This window comes from Verticillium nonalfalfae (assembly GCF_003724135.2).
Source record: "Verticillium nonalfalfae strain VnAa140/NRRL 66861 chromosome Unknown scaffold_42, whole genome shotgun sequence".
Lineage (NCBI taxonomy): Eukaryota > Fungi > Ascomycota > Sordariomycetes > Glomerellales > Plectosphaerellaceae > Verticillium > Verticillium nonalfalfae.
Window position 1 is genome coordinate 1 of NW_021167267.1, and position 15,027 is coordinate 15,027.

Below are 15,027 nucleotides of genomic sequence, written 5' to 3' on the forward strand. Positions count from 1 at the left end.
CTTCTCCATGGCAATCTTGCGCAGCTTCTCCTCCTCCTCACGGACGCCCCCCAAAATGAATAATGATCTGCCGGGGGAAGGGGGCAGGGGGGATCGGTACCTGGGCTGCCTTCCCTGCCTGCCTTGCCTTGCCTGCCTATCCCCTTGAGGCGTCAGTCAGAGGTAGTAAAACAGCTGCCCTGCCCTAGTCGCCCCCCATAAGGTATACCTAAATTGGCCTACCGTTCCTAAGCCAATACTTCTGCCATGCAAGCAATCGCCCGATCAGCGTCGTGATGCCTTCGCCAGCGACAAGCACAGACAGACACAGACACAGACACTGGCCCATGTCGCTCAGTGGCCTCGCTCGTTGCCGTCCAACAGCCGACACCGGGCCTGTCACCCGCGCACTAACCTGCATGTCGGCGCTTCTCCTGCCCGCACCTTGCGCCCCTTAACACCCCCCCTTGTTAATCCCCATCCATCACATCCGCAGTACCCGCAACGTCGAAGCGCAGATGGACGGGACCGAAGGACGCACACACGCACATGACTGGGTAATGGGAGTCTGCAGGTTCATGGAGGGGAAGCGGGACATGCGCTCACCCGACAGGCTTGGCAACGAGCATCCAATGCGTCAACTACGCCGCCGGCCAGTCAAAGCTTGGTGGCTCAAGCTGTGTGGGTTGGTGAGGTGAGGACGAGCGAGCGACAGACAGTCACGAGCATCGGCACACAAAGTTATCATCGTGTGGCCTGAAATAAGGTGTGAGGCGAGGGGAAAGAGGAGACCTGTCACGACAGCGGAGGGTCTTCACCCATGACAGTCCTGTTGTGACACTCTGTCTCTGGCTGTATTTTCTCTCTGTCTATTTCTTTATTTCCCTACCATTTCCCTTCTTGCATATCCCCGGCCGCCCTATGCTGTGTTTTCTCACATGGCGCTGCATGGCAGTCCTGGTGCAAATGACGTAATGAGGCATGCGAGACGCAAGTTGTAAGTTGCCCTCGTCTCGGGCCAAGCTCCTTCGAAAACCTCCTGTCTGCCCTGTCCTGGCCAACCTACCTAGATCCAAGGCAGGCAGAACATCAGACTGGCCCCCAAAGCGGGATCCTCGTTGCCAGAGTTTCGGTGTCATCGGCCGGCGACAGTAGGTAACTACCTGCCTAGTGGCTAATGCACCCTTCGCTTGGACGACGGAAGGTAACATCGGCCGGCCTCAACTGTCGTGTCTAGCGAAGCTTCCTCGCAACTGGTCAGCCTAGCTTCCGCCCTTAGCTCCCGCTCATTCCAATGCCCCGCCCCCTGGCCTTGCGACCTGTCATGAGCGATAAGGTGCGCCGATCAGAAGCTGACGTGTAAGCTTTGAGTGACCTGCTCGCCTTGCGCGCTGCTGCTAATGATAAAGGCCTGGGAGAGAGAGAGAGAGAGAGGGGGAGGGAGGGAGGGAGGGACAGAAAGGGGGAGCCGGCCCCGCGTTTCTCGAAGGACGATGCTGGCCGCTGCTCGACCCTGAATTCGATAAATTGGCTCGGGGTTGCGCACGCACGCCGTGGTCAAGTAGAGGCTCCCAGGCACAGGTCCTGCTCGACTCCCCCCCCTCCCTTTTCGCTTGTCTAAACCTGATCGATCCTCGCCTCAGCGTACCATCACATGACGCGGCTGCAATGCGAGTAAGGATCCACACAGAGTGCAAGGCCTCAATCCAAGCTCAGGCCCGGTCCCTGCGACATGAGCTTTTCCATTGTGTAGAGGCTGCCTTGGTTGGTCCTTGTTCTGGCCGACCTTGCATAGCCAAGGGACTCACCTTACCTGCCTTGACTTACTCAGTAGCCAACCGATGGACGGTTACGGTACCAACAGTCAATGGGCCGGCAGAGAGAGGCCTGGTTGTCGTCAGCGCGCGTGTTCGCAGCCTGAAAAAAGCTGTTGGCTGGCCGCAGGGATGAGAGACGCGTTGGACACGCAGACTGCTGCTGGCCCCTCCCGTCACTGATGTGCTGTGCCGAGCCCGCCCCGCCCTTGACAGGTTTGTTCATGCCAGGTGCGTGGGAAGCCGACGTCTCTCTCACACCCTGTACAACCTTCGTCATCCGTGCGCCCCTGCCCCCGAGGGCCGTGCTCGTTGTCGCTGCTGTCAACTGTCTTGCGAGCAAAGAAATTCCCCATCGTCGCGCAAAGTTGAACGGTGATCCTCGATGTCTCGCAGTGGGTACCCCTCAAATAAAGAGAAGATTGGCTCGGTGCAAGCAATGTGTACCGCTCAGCTTGTCGTGTGGCCTTGCCAAATGCTTTGGCTCGGGGTTTTTCGCCCACCACACATTGTGTGCCAGCCGCGTTGCGACCCGGTTGGTTGTTGTGTCCGCGCTAGAGAAAACTTCCGTGTCTGTTAACTGAAAACGTGCCGGTCAAAGTGAGAAAGGGATAAAAGAAATTGAAAATTTGATTACTCCAGCGGGAGCCAGAGAAGCCTATTGACCTGAAGCGTCTACTGAGATCCCTGCCATCCACGCTGCAGCCCACTGACTGTGCTTGTGCTAAGGATAAACCACACCGTCGTCATTGCCGCGGAGCCTTGCGCTAAGTCTTGTAGGAGAGAAGAAAATAATCTTAAGGATAGTGAAATGAGAAAAAGTGAATGGGAAAAGTCGAAGGTGGAAAAGGGTAGAAAGCTGAAGAGAATGACGTGTCCTGCCTGCTGTCATGACGGCATCACACTTGCAGTCATTATCCTCCAGCTGGTCTTGCGCTGCAGGCCAGCTCATCCGAAGACGTATTGGTGTAGAAGGGAGACAAAACCCGACCAGTCGAGTCTACTTATCTCGTGTGCGTCGGCTTCGCTGATAGATGCGAGCTGTTGTTGAGGGTCCATACTATAGGGATGGCTCCTCATCAGAGCTTGCGACTTCGGTAGCGAACCGTGGAGGGTGGAGGTCTTTTTTAGACTGTTAGGTGATCGTCATGTAGTTATGTGCATACAAAGGTCACCAACCTACGATCCACGGCCGGCAGCTTGGCAATCGGGGCAGTATGAATCCTTCTCATCCTTGACCTCGTTGTAGTTGGGGCAGCTCTCAACTGGCTGGTTCGACTGGTTCGCGCGAGCGATGGCGCTCCTGAAAGAGGCGCAAGATGTCTCGGCAGGAGGGTACGAGGGTGAGCTGTGGTTGCACCTGAAGACGGTAAAGATCTTGGAACACATTTTGGCTCGAGGTGATGACCGGTGGATGTCGGTGACTAGGTCGAGGGCGCGTCTAATGGAACAGGGTACTTTAAGAGAGACGTTGAGGAGATAAGATGTGAGGTTTGGTCTTCGTGCTGTGTAAAGCTGAAGACTGGTGACTTGAAAAGAATCTCGAAATGTGCCAGGGTGCCCAGTGGTGATGATGATGTAGGAGCTGCTTGGAGTCGAAGGATTTCTTTTTTTCGCAGAGGCGATGTCTTTGGGCCTTTATATGACTCTGTGACACGACAGCCAGACATTGGCTATTGACTTGAGAGTGAACGTATAATGGTGCGAGCTGACTTGTTTGCCATCGTCAATCCTTTCCAACCATGCAAGTGCAATAGGGCGAAATGATTTCACCGACGGGGCCGAATGGAAGTCTAGATAATGACGGTTGGTTGCTTGCACTCCCGCAGTGGTGATGTTGGAGGTGCTAACTGGGTGGTATGTATGTTGGTTCATTGAGGACCCGGTATCACAGCCGCAGGGAGATGTGTGTGAGCTGGCGGTGGAGGGAAATATGGCAAAGTCGGGCGCAGGTCAGAAGACAGAGAACTTGTACCTCTCTCGGTCGAGGTACATGCAGAGGCAACGGGGCCTCCAGGCGGGCCAGATGGGTACTGCGTCGATTTAAACCGCGCCGGTGCGGGAGATGCCTGCCAGGGAGCGTAAGGGTGGGAGGCCGTGGAGTGATGGGCCTGCGGTTGGGTCTAGCAGAAGTATCGACAACCTACACCACAACCGAAGTGGGTGATGGGGCCGGGGTACCTTTTTTTTTGTGCTCTTCTCGATCTTCCCACCAGAAAGTCGACGCAGGTTTCTAAGAGATACAAAAGACCACGCTAGCTACTATGAGGAGTGCATGCGCAGGTGACAACCAGCGTAGAGGGGGTGGCGTCTGACCTAGAGCTTCTGGAAGACGATCCGTAGTTGGTGCGTAGTAATTCGTCTCAAGGTGTGTGCATATGGTGTGGGTGTGTGCGTGTGAGTGGTTTGGAAGGGATCCCTGGTGTGTGTTGCATCAACCTACTGCTGCTGCTGCCGTCGCTGCTGGGTGGCCTCGTGCCTTGGGCTCGGTATTTCTGCGTTTCCCCCCCCAACTGACCAGGTAGGTGCGTGCATGCACAGGGTGTTGGACACTTGACGCAATGCCTCGACGGCAAGTCCGGTGTCCAGAGAAGCAGGCAATTTCAGCTATCCCGTTGCAAGGGCTGACTGGAGATGGTCTCCTGGGCAGGAAGTTGACCGTCTGATCATGGAGCCCCCAATGGAGCAACTGCCAACACAGAGAGTACGGGGCGGCCCGGTTGAGTCGTTGGTGAAAGATGAAAAACCACGTTGAGAAGTGGTTGACCCAGGCTGAGAGATGGAATATTACGCGATGAGCGAGTGTTGGTCGTGTCACAACTTGTGTGTGGGAGAAGAGACGGGCTGCTGGTTGGAGGGCCCCGCTCACGCATGGTGAAGGCAGATGCAGATATTCATAATCCTCCGCGATAGGTACCCGCTACTGCCCCATTGTTCTACGTACTGTCATATCCTAATTGGGATCGCGGTAAAGATGCGGGAGAACTACCTGGACGCCACAGCGCGCCCGCCCAGGTCACTCGAGGCAAGCAAGGGGGGGGCTGGTTGCAGGGCCTGCTTCCGATTTGTGGCGAGCAGGCGCGCCAACTGCACCTACGGTAAGGTAGGCAGGAGACCCCCATGTGCCGTCTGAAATGTGTGTTCAGGCAAGGAAGTAACGGGGGAAAGCGAGAGCTAGGTAATCTACGTACAATAGACAGATGGGCAGGTAAAGCAAGGCAGGGGAGGCAGGCAGGCAGTCTAGCCTCCCTGCAATCGCCCAGGCCGAACCTGCTTCGATATCACAATCCGCGGTCAGCAACGCTTTGGCAAGGTTGGCTTACCTTGTCTGCTTCTTTTCGGACCGGATACGCAGAAAGGTGCTTCACAGGAAGGTTGTCGACCCTTGCTTTTGAATCTGTAGGTACCTAGGTAGTCTTGTACGTCGAGCTTGTGCTACAGAGATGCGCTATGGACCGCTAAGATGTCACACATGGCAGCGCCGCAGTGCGTGTTCCGTGGTTAACTGGTTCAGGCATGGCCAGTACTAGGATGCCTTTGTTCTTTTAATCGCCTTCTTCAAGCCCCTGTGAGCCTAGCTGCTGATTAAAAGCCCGGAGAAGCGACGCCAGAGATGTGTGGCTTGCTGAGCCGGCTCGAGGGACAAAGCAATCGAACGAGGAAAACACGCCAAGGGAGCTACGGAGAGAACGATGAGAAAAGAAGACATCGTATTCCTTTCCTTCGCTGCTTGAGCGGCCTGCGCCTGACCACGTCCGCCAGTCATGCTGCCAGACAAGGACAAGGATTCAATGTACATGCAGGGGAGGGCCGGGTGGAGGGCAGAGAAGAGACGATTTCCCCAAGAAATAGCATGCCCGCGGTGCGAGCTCTGGGAGTGTCAAAACGCGATCATCAGTTGGTCTGGTTCCGGGGTGTCCCCAGCCAGGCCCGATCTGACTTTCAATTAGAGAGGGTACGTGCGTGCGTCGGTGTATCAAGGTCTCCATATTTGACACTCTGCCAACCGCGTGCCAGCGTGTGAATGCGTCGGTTCATGTACGTCGGCTAGTCCATGTCATGGACGTGGCCGGTCCCCCGCCTGCTTTTGATTGCGGTGATGCATGAGATTAGCAGCTCTCCTTGACAGGGAAACTGGGCAGAAGAAAATCGAATCTGGAGACTCGCTGTGTTGGCTCGATCTGCGCAGGCTTGATGACTACACAACGGACTGTCTGACCAGCGACCAGCTTTGCCTGCTTCAAGGCCATGGGGAATGGTTTTCTGCCTTATGCGACGCTGCAGCATCGGATCAAGAACTTCGTGTGCGGCGACGTGGTGCGGTGGGTTCGTCGGATGCTGTACTTCTTGCAAGCTGTACCAGATGTGCGTGTTTCTCTTTTTTTTTCTTTTGCTTTCATGTGCACACAAAGTGAACCCGCAACTTTGTGCGTGTGTGCAATGCAAATGACCCTTCCCCGGCCCGCTGTCCGCGATGTACGCAGCCGTGCCCTGTAGGACGCAGGGACAGCGAGGTCATCACTATCACATTATTCTGACCATGTCGATCTGAAGGCGGGATGGCGCCGCCGACGAAGAGGGGCGTGGCGATGGTGGTCGTTCTGCATTGCATTGGTAGCTGGCATGCCTGAGTCGAGCCGAGCCAGCTTGTCGACGACGGCCCCATGCGCAAGCAAGGAATGAAGTCCCAAGCCGTACCGACTGCTCAACAGGGCTCCCGGAACTGGCAAGGTCGAGATCGGCCTGTTTGGTCCGGGGCAGAAGGTGTTGAGAACCGACCGACGTCGATTGATCGTTGACAACGTGAGTGCAATCGCAAGCTTGCATGGCAAGTCCAACGTAGGTAGGTACATCGGAATCATTGAACAACACACGGGTCGAGATGATGCCCTGGCTTCTGGAACCCCTGCCACACTGCCTGTTCTCTGTATGACATCGATTTTGCCATGTCGTCGAGTGGTTGAATACCTGTCTTCATCGATTATTCAACCTCCTCTTTCTCCATGTTGACTTAGCAACTGCATTCGTGAGTGGAAGTAGTGCACAAAGATGCATCTAGACCAACGGGGCGACAATCACCATGCCTACTCCTCGTACCTGGAGTGAAAAAGGTGACGGGGAGCTGGGGTGGTTGAGGGGGAGGGGGGCCTGTGCATATGGCGGCTCTGGGGGATTGCACACAGTGTTAGAGGTGTGTGGGGGTATATTATCGTTCTCGCCTTTGACTTGTGATTTGAGTTCTAGAGCAATGAGAAGCGGCATTCTGCACGGACGCACTGTGTCAAGTGCATCACCACCACTTCGCCTACCCCTGTCTACCTAGGTACAAGTACATAGGTTGCCATGTCGCTGCAGGCAGACAGGACCTGGAACTGGGCAGGTTCGATACACATGGCAATGGTACAATGAGGCAGCGACTGCCTGCATCTGGTGAGTGCTTCCCTGTCCTCTTTTCTCCCAACGCTCCTGGCTCCTGGCTCTCGGTTCTGAACGACAACGGTCACGAGACGAACCCTGGAGGCAAGTGATGCTGGGGTCAGGATTGATTCGGGATGACGCCCCAGTTCTACTTCTCGCGCACCTCATCAACACGACTGTCTTTGCTTTTTGTCGGTGCTTGAGTCATTCCGGGTTTTGACTTGACGATTGACTCCTTCTCTAGACATACTTGATGGTCTCCAAGCATAACGAAGGGTAGGTGCCTGTAGCCAGACGCACACCACCAAAGTGCGCCAGTTCTTCAGCTCTGGCTAGCTTGGGGCAATATCACCAACATCACCGCCCCCCGTGGACACGTCGTCGACCTTCCACCTTCCTCTCTCGGATGAAACATGGAGCGGAGTCGTCAAAGCGAGGGCGAACTGATTGAAGATGCCGTCGCTCGATTTGTTACTAGCCCTAGTGGTGGCGCGATCATGGTCCACGGGCAGCTGGCCAGCTCCTGCGCACCATCACTCATTCCCTGCCCCTGACTGTCTCGGCATGCCGCTGACCAAGTTTGTCTCCCGTCGGCTCAACTATCTCGAGTTTGATTGAAAATAGCTTAAAGCTCTGAGGTCTGGGCAGAGCAAGGTTATGCAGCCTCCGCGCGGGACATTACGAAGAGAGGTGGTCTCCCACCATGCCGCCTCGTCTCTTTTCGGCTTTCAAGGCGTCCATCACAAAACAACTAACTCTCACCGAGATTCTGTTGGTTGGGAGCTCGTGTTGGCTGTCCGCTTAGATAAAAAACCAACGCCTGCGTCCTGACTCGTTTGGCCGCAAATCGAAGACCACTGACGCAAGCTGGAGTTACCGATCCATCGAACCATGCTCAAAGCCTTCATGCGGCCGACCTGCAACCCCCTCTTCTCTACCGGCATCATCTGTGAGCTCTCCTGGTCAGGCATCACCCTCGTGGTCCCAAAGTCATTAATTTTGCTGAATTAGCCAACCCTATCAACCTCACTTGGCTCCCAACCCAACGGACTACGGCAGGCAAGAGTGCAGCGCCGCATCTTCAATCCGTTTCGTGTCAATACACAGGTGTAGCCATGAATGAAGACTTTCGTTCGGCTTTACATAGTTGACTCTACGGCAGTCGGGCACCTTCTAGAACAAGCACCTGCCTGCGCAGCCACCATCAGCATTGCTGAGGTATGCAACTCCTCCGTCGTGCTCCGAACTGAGCTGCAATCGTCTACCGGCGCGGGAGGGGGGAGTCAGTAATTCAACCACTTTCAAGGTTTCTCCACAGAATTACCCATGACCGCACGAGTATTCGCTATGGGATAGAGCCAGTCGTGTCCGTTGCGGGATGCCAACAGTGGCGGAAGCTCACGCATATGCCTCACCACGCTTGTTGGACCGTCCATTGTGGACTGTGGCAAGCCATCATAATCGATCGCCGACTGCTGCCAATACAGTAGGTAAGATGAGGGAGGGGGGAGGGGGGTAACAAGGTTTCTACCATCAGGCACGCGCGCCTTCTCAACTTGCCAGGTTCAACCAGAGCTTGACCTACGTTGGCAGGCTGCCTCTACATGCGCATGCATTGCGTGCATCATGAGCTCATTCAGGTCGTCTGCGCCGACAAACGAGACGAGCTAAGCACGCAAGAGGCGTGTATCGGTTGTCTACCGCTCATTAACGCGGTGGACAAGTTGCATTTGGTGGATACCTGACAGACTAAGTTGCATGCCAGAAGCCACTTCGACCGGCCCCGTGCCCACCTCCAGGACCGGCTTGCGGGGACAAACACAAGAAGAGGTCATCGAGGCATCAATTTTCCCGCTCGGAAACGCAACAGACGAGCTCCAACACCTGGGCATGCGATAAGCGTGTGACGAAACCGCATGCGCGCTGGCAACCACCAATCAGCACCAACATTCTGACCTAAGCGCCGAGGCCAGTTCACGACTCGGCCATCAGCCACTACTACCGCTCGAGTAGCCGCACGCCCCTTTTAAGACGACCACAGACAACTGCTATCGACGACGTAATTTGTAACGTGCCGACTATTGATCACGGAAACAAGGAACAGCCCAGCTCTATACGATCAGGTGTCCAGCACAAGATCGTATGCGATTCAACATACCACTTCGTGATTGGTCTTGCCTCTCAACTTCCATATCAAGCTGCGGCCATGTCGAAAAGCGAAACCCCTGGCACAATCGAACATGGCGGTCTGGCTAGATGATTGTATAACGCCGAACGCCTGAGGCCTGCGGCGCGCGGTCTGCTCACGGCTAAGATGAACCTGCAGGTTGAACCACACCGTCACCAACACGGTTGCAGCGTCTGACCTCGAGACAACGCGGTCGACATACTGTTAACGGACCGATCTTTCCGTAACCAGTCGAGCAGGGCTGTATCGAGGATGATGGCGTCTGCCCGAGGCTATTGTGCCCCATGAAGCTGATCGAAACAGGCGAAATATCCCCGTTCTGGTTGACCCTGACACCCATCAATACCAACAACATGTGGCACTCGTAATCCCCGCCCCCCACAAATCAATTGCCTGGCCGGATGAGACCTCCGGCTAGCACAATCAGTTTCCTGCCTACGTTGACCAGCTCCATGCCTCTTCTGTGGCTTGAGAGGGGGTTCCAAGTCACCCCTGGTACTATTGGAAAAACTCTGCTTTGCTCGCCGCTCGGGTAACACTGCCAAATCATCTCCGCTAATGCATGACCGAATCACAATGCCTTTCTTTTGTGGCAGTATAGCGCACTCCGGCCACCCCTCAACAGGACTGTTGGCTCGGCAGGGACTTCAAGCCGGTGATGAGTTGGTCTGTTCATGGGACGATGCGGCATGCCGGTCATCAACGAAGTTGAAATTGACTCAGTTGGATGCCAAGCTCCCAGGGGTGCCGCGGCCGCGGCCCGTCTGGTCGCATAGCTGGCGACCTTAGCAGCCGCGGAACCTACCGTCATTCGTCTTGAGAGTGGGCAGATTCTAGTCTCTTCAGATCTGGCCTCTGTTGGGTCAATCATCTCGGGAATGCAGATTGATCCGTCAAAGCCTGTGGAAGACTCGGGCAGATCGAATAGCACTTGGCTACATTCTTTTTTTGCCACGTGAAGCCAGCCTCTACCTCAGAAGAAGAGGGCAAACCGATACGACGACGGACGCTTCCATCCTTGCAGGGCCAACCACGAACCCGAAGAAGTAGGCAACGCCAGCCGACTTGACCGTTCAATGCGTTACAAGTGGTGAAGTGATCTAGCTTTCGTCACTCACCATATGCCGGCCAAACGGCTGTCCTTAAGTGGTGCGGTGGTCATGGGTTGGAGGTGGAGTGGTTGAAGCCTCGTCATGACCTGAAAACGCATGGCCTGTCAGCTGATTTGATGAGTCTGCAGTCCCCTTTCGAGATGCATACCCGGTGGAAGGTGAGTCGAGCACGAGCTGTCGAGGGAACATACTTGCAGGTCACGAGATCCTCCCCCGAAAATCACATACCTGACTTGCAAGTGACACCGAGGACTAAAACTTGCCAAGGCCAGGAAAATGCCAGGCCTGTTGCTCCCCGGCTAGACTCGGACAACCTTTATGAGGGCTAATGGTGGACAATGACTGGGTGTGAATCGCTGGCAAGGAGAAGATTGCCGACTGACCCCCGCACCTCCACACCCTTTCACCTGCGAGCACGGAATACACAGAATGCACGAGAAAATGGTAGACGGAAAGGAAAAATTGCCGTATGCCCGGCACCGTGAGAGTGTGTGGCACACTGTCACTGGCACAGTAAGGCTCGGTAAGGCATCGGCAAGCAGGCGGGCGACCGGCTCCAGCTGCGGTGATTATCGTCGTTCCGAGAAATCCTCTTGACATGCGCCGGAGACCCAATGGAAGACGGCCAGGGCACCGTTGAACCGGCTTCTTGGCTCGGAGCACATGGAAAGACAATCTGACATCTGAGCCGAATGTCTCCACATCTGCTGACGATGCTACGATATCCACGCCGGGCCGGCGCCGTCGATTTTCTGGAGTCGTAGAAACCACCTGTGATGACCTCTTACCTGGGGCTCGCTCCCCGCGCCCCGCGCGACACATGACAACCTCCAATTTTCTCTCTCTACTGGGTGTCCAGCACCAGCTGCACCACCCTTGCGCCACCTGCGGGTACCATTGGCACTGGGGGCAACAGCGGCTTTTCTCTTACGCATTCCTCTATCATCATTGCGCCTCTGTTGCTCTCTTCAACGGAGGGCCAATTGACTGAATTTCGGCCCCACGTGTGTGTGCGAGCGAGCGCGCGCTGTTGTTACTGGCGCGGCAGGCCGCAGCGGGGACAGAACGAGAGACACTGCGAAATGATGTGAGGGGGTCTCGAGACGAAGATGCGATCCAGATTCTTTTTTGGGCCTGGGTCATGGAGCTTTTGCGGCCCCATCGTCTCTGATTTGGGCGCAGAAGGTGGGTGAAACACCGTGGCCTTCGGTACAGTGGGGGTCTTTTTTTTTGGCATCTTCGGCCGAGCACTGGTTTTGGGGGTGGTTCTGATCTCAGGTCGCTCCCCGCCTGCACGTCTCCCCCCTCCCAGCCCGAGACGGTCGTCCACCCTCTGCTCGAGGCGGCATTCCTGTGGCCACCTGTCGTGGTGCTGAGGTGGCCTGACACCCTTGGAAACTTAGCTCATCACGTCCGAGCTGGTGGTGCTCAGTCTACCGCCGTGTGTGGCCTGGTATATAAATATGAGATGCTGTCCTGCTGCATCCAACAGTCCATCTCTTCTTCATCAGCCCAAGCTACCAACCTGCATCTCGCACAAACACAACCTCTCGAAAATACACTCCTACGTTTGAACACCTACGACGCCGTTTTAGCCAACCGACAAACATCATTCACAATGTCTTCTCCTTCTTCCTCCCCTCAGCTCGAGCAGGCGAGCAGCTTCGCCGTCCCCGGCCGCCCTACCAACTTCCTTTCGCTGGCGCCTACTACCTCTTCCACCTATCCTCAAGCTCCTGATGCGAGCCGCCCTCTTGCTCGCCGCTCTTCCAGCGTGAGCAGCTCCAACTCGAACGCCGCCGGCCTGCAGTTCCTGCGCCTGGGCCCCGTTCACTACGGCGAGCACCCTGATGACCGCGAGTAAATCGTCGCTCTTGTCAGCAGGGACATTCGTTACCATGCTGGATCATGACAAGCGCCCGTTGCATGACAACGGCTGATGATGCAGGGCATCTGAGGGCGAGGCTGACATGTGGACGCGGGGAAACGGGAATGCAGGCAGCGAGCATGTTTTGTCTTTCATGGGTTTCGAGTTTATCTGGTGGAACCTACGACGGGAGCTTGGGGAGTCAGCGCTAGAATGGGATATTGCTTTTTGTTTGCCTGTCAAATCTTTAGGGCGGTCGGTACTCCAGAAAGCGATAACAACTTGGAAGCCTCACAGAACACACAAATGACGACATGAAGTTTTGACTTTGCTTGCGCATCAACCTAATCATGCCGGCCTGGCCGTGTTGGTTTTGTCGCCTCACTGTCTCTTTCCTGGCCTCTTGGCATGTGAAATATGCCCGTCGTCGACATTCTCTGTTTGGCCCGAATGTCAATCAGGTGCCGTGCCAGGCAGGCCTTGGCTGGGTTCAGCAGCATGCCTGATGACGAGGGCGGCGGAAGAAGCTGCGGTGGTGTCGATCGTGGCGGTGAATGTGCCGAGGGGCGGGATGAGACGGGCATGTCTCACGCGTGTGAGATGAGTCTAAGTCTAAATTGGTGAGGAATGGGGGGTCACGGAGGGGAAAGACCATCAGTGCCCGTGACAATGTGCCACGGCATTGATGAGCTGTGGGGGTTTGGGTGGGAAGGACGACTGTGCGTGTCTGCTTTGCGAATCGAGCTAGTCATGGAAATCGGTCAACTTCTCAGCAATCGGTCTCTGGTTGCACACACATACACACATGCGTACGCTTTGCTGGCAAGGTGGACAAAGGAGGGGGCGTGTGTGGCACGGACGGGAAGCGCGGGGCGGGACGACTGTAGAGCGAGCGGGTGGCTTGTTTTCTGCCCTGTTACTAATTCCCATGCCGTACTTTGTAGGAGGGGGGGGACATTCGGTGTTTGCGGCGACGAGATCATGGCGGAGTGGTGAGGATTGGGGGCCCGGCCGGGCTGGCGGGTGGGATGTTTTGTTTCGTGTGGTGATGGGTCATGGTGTGGGAAACAAGCTTAAAACGAGCGTTGATGCGCTTGCTTGGCTACCTACCTATATTTAGGGGGATAGGAGAAGTGTGTGGTTCGTGCGGCTCGTTCGGCGGTGCCATCTGATCTTTTTTTTTTTTTTGTTTTTGTGGTCTGTCCCGCTTGGCTTGCTTTGCTTTCTGGAACGCGGCCTTGTCACGGTGATAGGGAGAGCTTCAGGATAAGAATAGCGAAGGTCGGACGGACCAAAGCGGCTTTCCCCTGTGGACAGGATTGCGAATCGTGCATGTTTGTTTTCCGCTGCGAAGCCATCTTGACTCTGCGCTTCTCACGTGTGAGCGTCGGCTTGCATGATGCTGACGACCCTTTGTGAGTGAGAGCGAGTTTCGCGCTTTGGAAAGCGTCCACACTAGCTTGCTCTCTGGCAGACAATGTAGCTGCAGGCACTGTGTATAGGGATTGCGATGGGGGATTGGCTGCAGATGACCATCAGCTTGCCGCAGGATCACAGCCTGCGTGACAAGCCAGAGCCCGAGATGTTGCGCCGTGCGAAGATCTGATCACTGCCGACGCCAGGAAAGGCTTCATCTCCCCACCCGTGCAATGTGCAGCTCCGGGTCCTCGCCCGCGCACTCGGCCGCCAGAGCCCGCCAGTCCACGTCAGCCACGCCGCGGCCGCGCCCGGCGTAGCAGCACGCGGCCCCCTCGTCGTGGTACGCGCACCACAGCGGCCTGTGCGCGGCCAGGACCGTCAGCCGCGCCGTCTCGAGGTCCGGGTCGGCGAGCAGGCGCAGCAGGGCGCGGAAGGCGGGCGACGACGCAAAGGCGGCATCCTCGGCGCGCTCGGTCTGCGTCGGCGGCGGGGCGGGACGGTTCGGGGCTACGGGGCCGCGGTGCCGGCGGACGGGCATCAGGACCGTCAGATGGCGGAGGCTGCCGGCGAGGATCATGTCTGTCAGGGCCGGCAGCACGAGGGCCGTGAAGGCTGTGCCGAGGCGGGCGGGGCGGAATGTGAGGTGGCGGATGCGGCGGCGGGCGGAGGGGGTCAGGAGGATGTTGTGGTAGGGGTCGGCGAGGGCGCGTTCGGTGGCGGCGCGGGCGTGGGCTGTCAGGTCCAGGATGAACGTGTTGGAGGTGTAGTAGAGCAACGAGGCCGTCGCATGGAGGAGGGGGTGAGAGAGGAAGAGATCGTGAGGGAAGGGGGTGCAAGGCGTCAGAGGGTTGAGGGGTATGAGATCTGGGGCGGTGGTGAGGTAGGAAATGATCTCCTCGCGAATCTCAGGGGGAAGGTCAAAGAACCGATCGAATTCGGGAGTGCCCATGGCGAGGTATCGGCAGGCAGCGCGACTGGCGCCGTGGGGCGCATGGTTGAGTACGGTAGGTAGCGAAGAGGGTGATGAAGCTCGTTGAACATGCCCACTAGCGATGGACCATGATACAGTGTGGCTAACTACCTGAACAGCCCGTACACAGTGCATGCGGCTGAAGCGTGTGTTCAGTACCAGAAGTCAGCTAGGCTGCTCTCTATGTGCCATATCACTTCTGACGAGATTGCGAATCGAGTTTGGTTGTAAAGAATCAATAGTCAATAATTGCAGCAGTA

General features: G+C 56.3%; 3 protein-coding genes across 3 annotated transcripts; 1 reads left to right on the forward strand and 2 right to left on the reverse strand.

The window, feature by feature from the left end:
- Positions 1–2,872: 2,872 nt before the first annotated feature.
- Positions 2,873–3,182, reverse strand: D7B24_006178 (uncharacterized protein; the record flags this gene model as incomplete). Its single annotated transcript, XM_028640317.1, has 2 exons — positions 2,873–2,915; positions 2,977–3,182. 2 exons carry the CDS (start codon positions 3,180–3,182, stop codon positions 2,873–2,875), a joined length of 249 nt encoding a protein of 82 aa, XP_028495429.1.
- An 8,947-nt stretch (positions 3,183–12,129) lies between these two features.
- Positions 12,130–12,375, forward strand: D7B24_006179 (uncharacterized protein; the record flags this gene model as incomplete). Its single annotated transcript, XM_028640318.1, has 1 exon — positions 12,130–12,375. One exon carries the CDS (start codon positions 12,130–12,132, stop codon positions 12,373–12,375), a length of 246 nt encoding a protein of 81 aa, XP_028495430.1.
- Positions 12,376–14,008: 1,633 nt separating this feature from the next.
- On the reverse strand, positions 14,009–14,746 carry D7B24_006180 (uncharacterized protein; the record flags this gene model as incomplete). Its single annotated transcript, XM_028640319.1, has 1 exon — positions 14,009–14,746. One exon carries the CDS (start codon positions 14,744–14,746, stop codon positions 14,009–14,011), a length of 738 nt encoding a protein of 245 aa, XP_028495431.1.
- Positions 14,747–15,027: the final 281 nt, after the last annotated feature.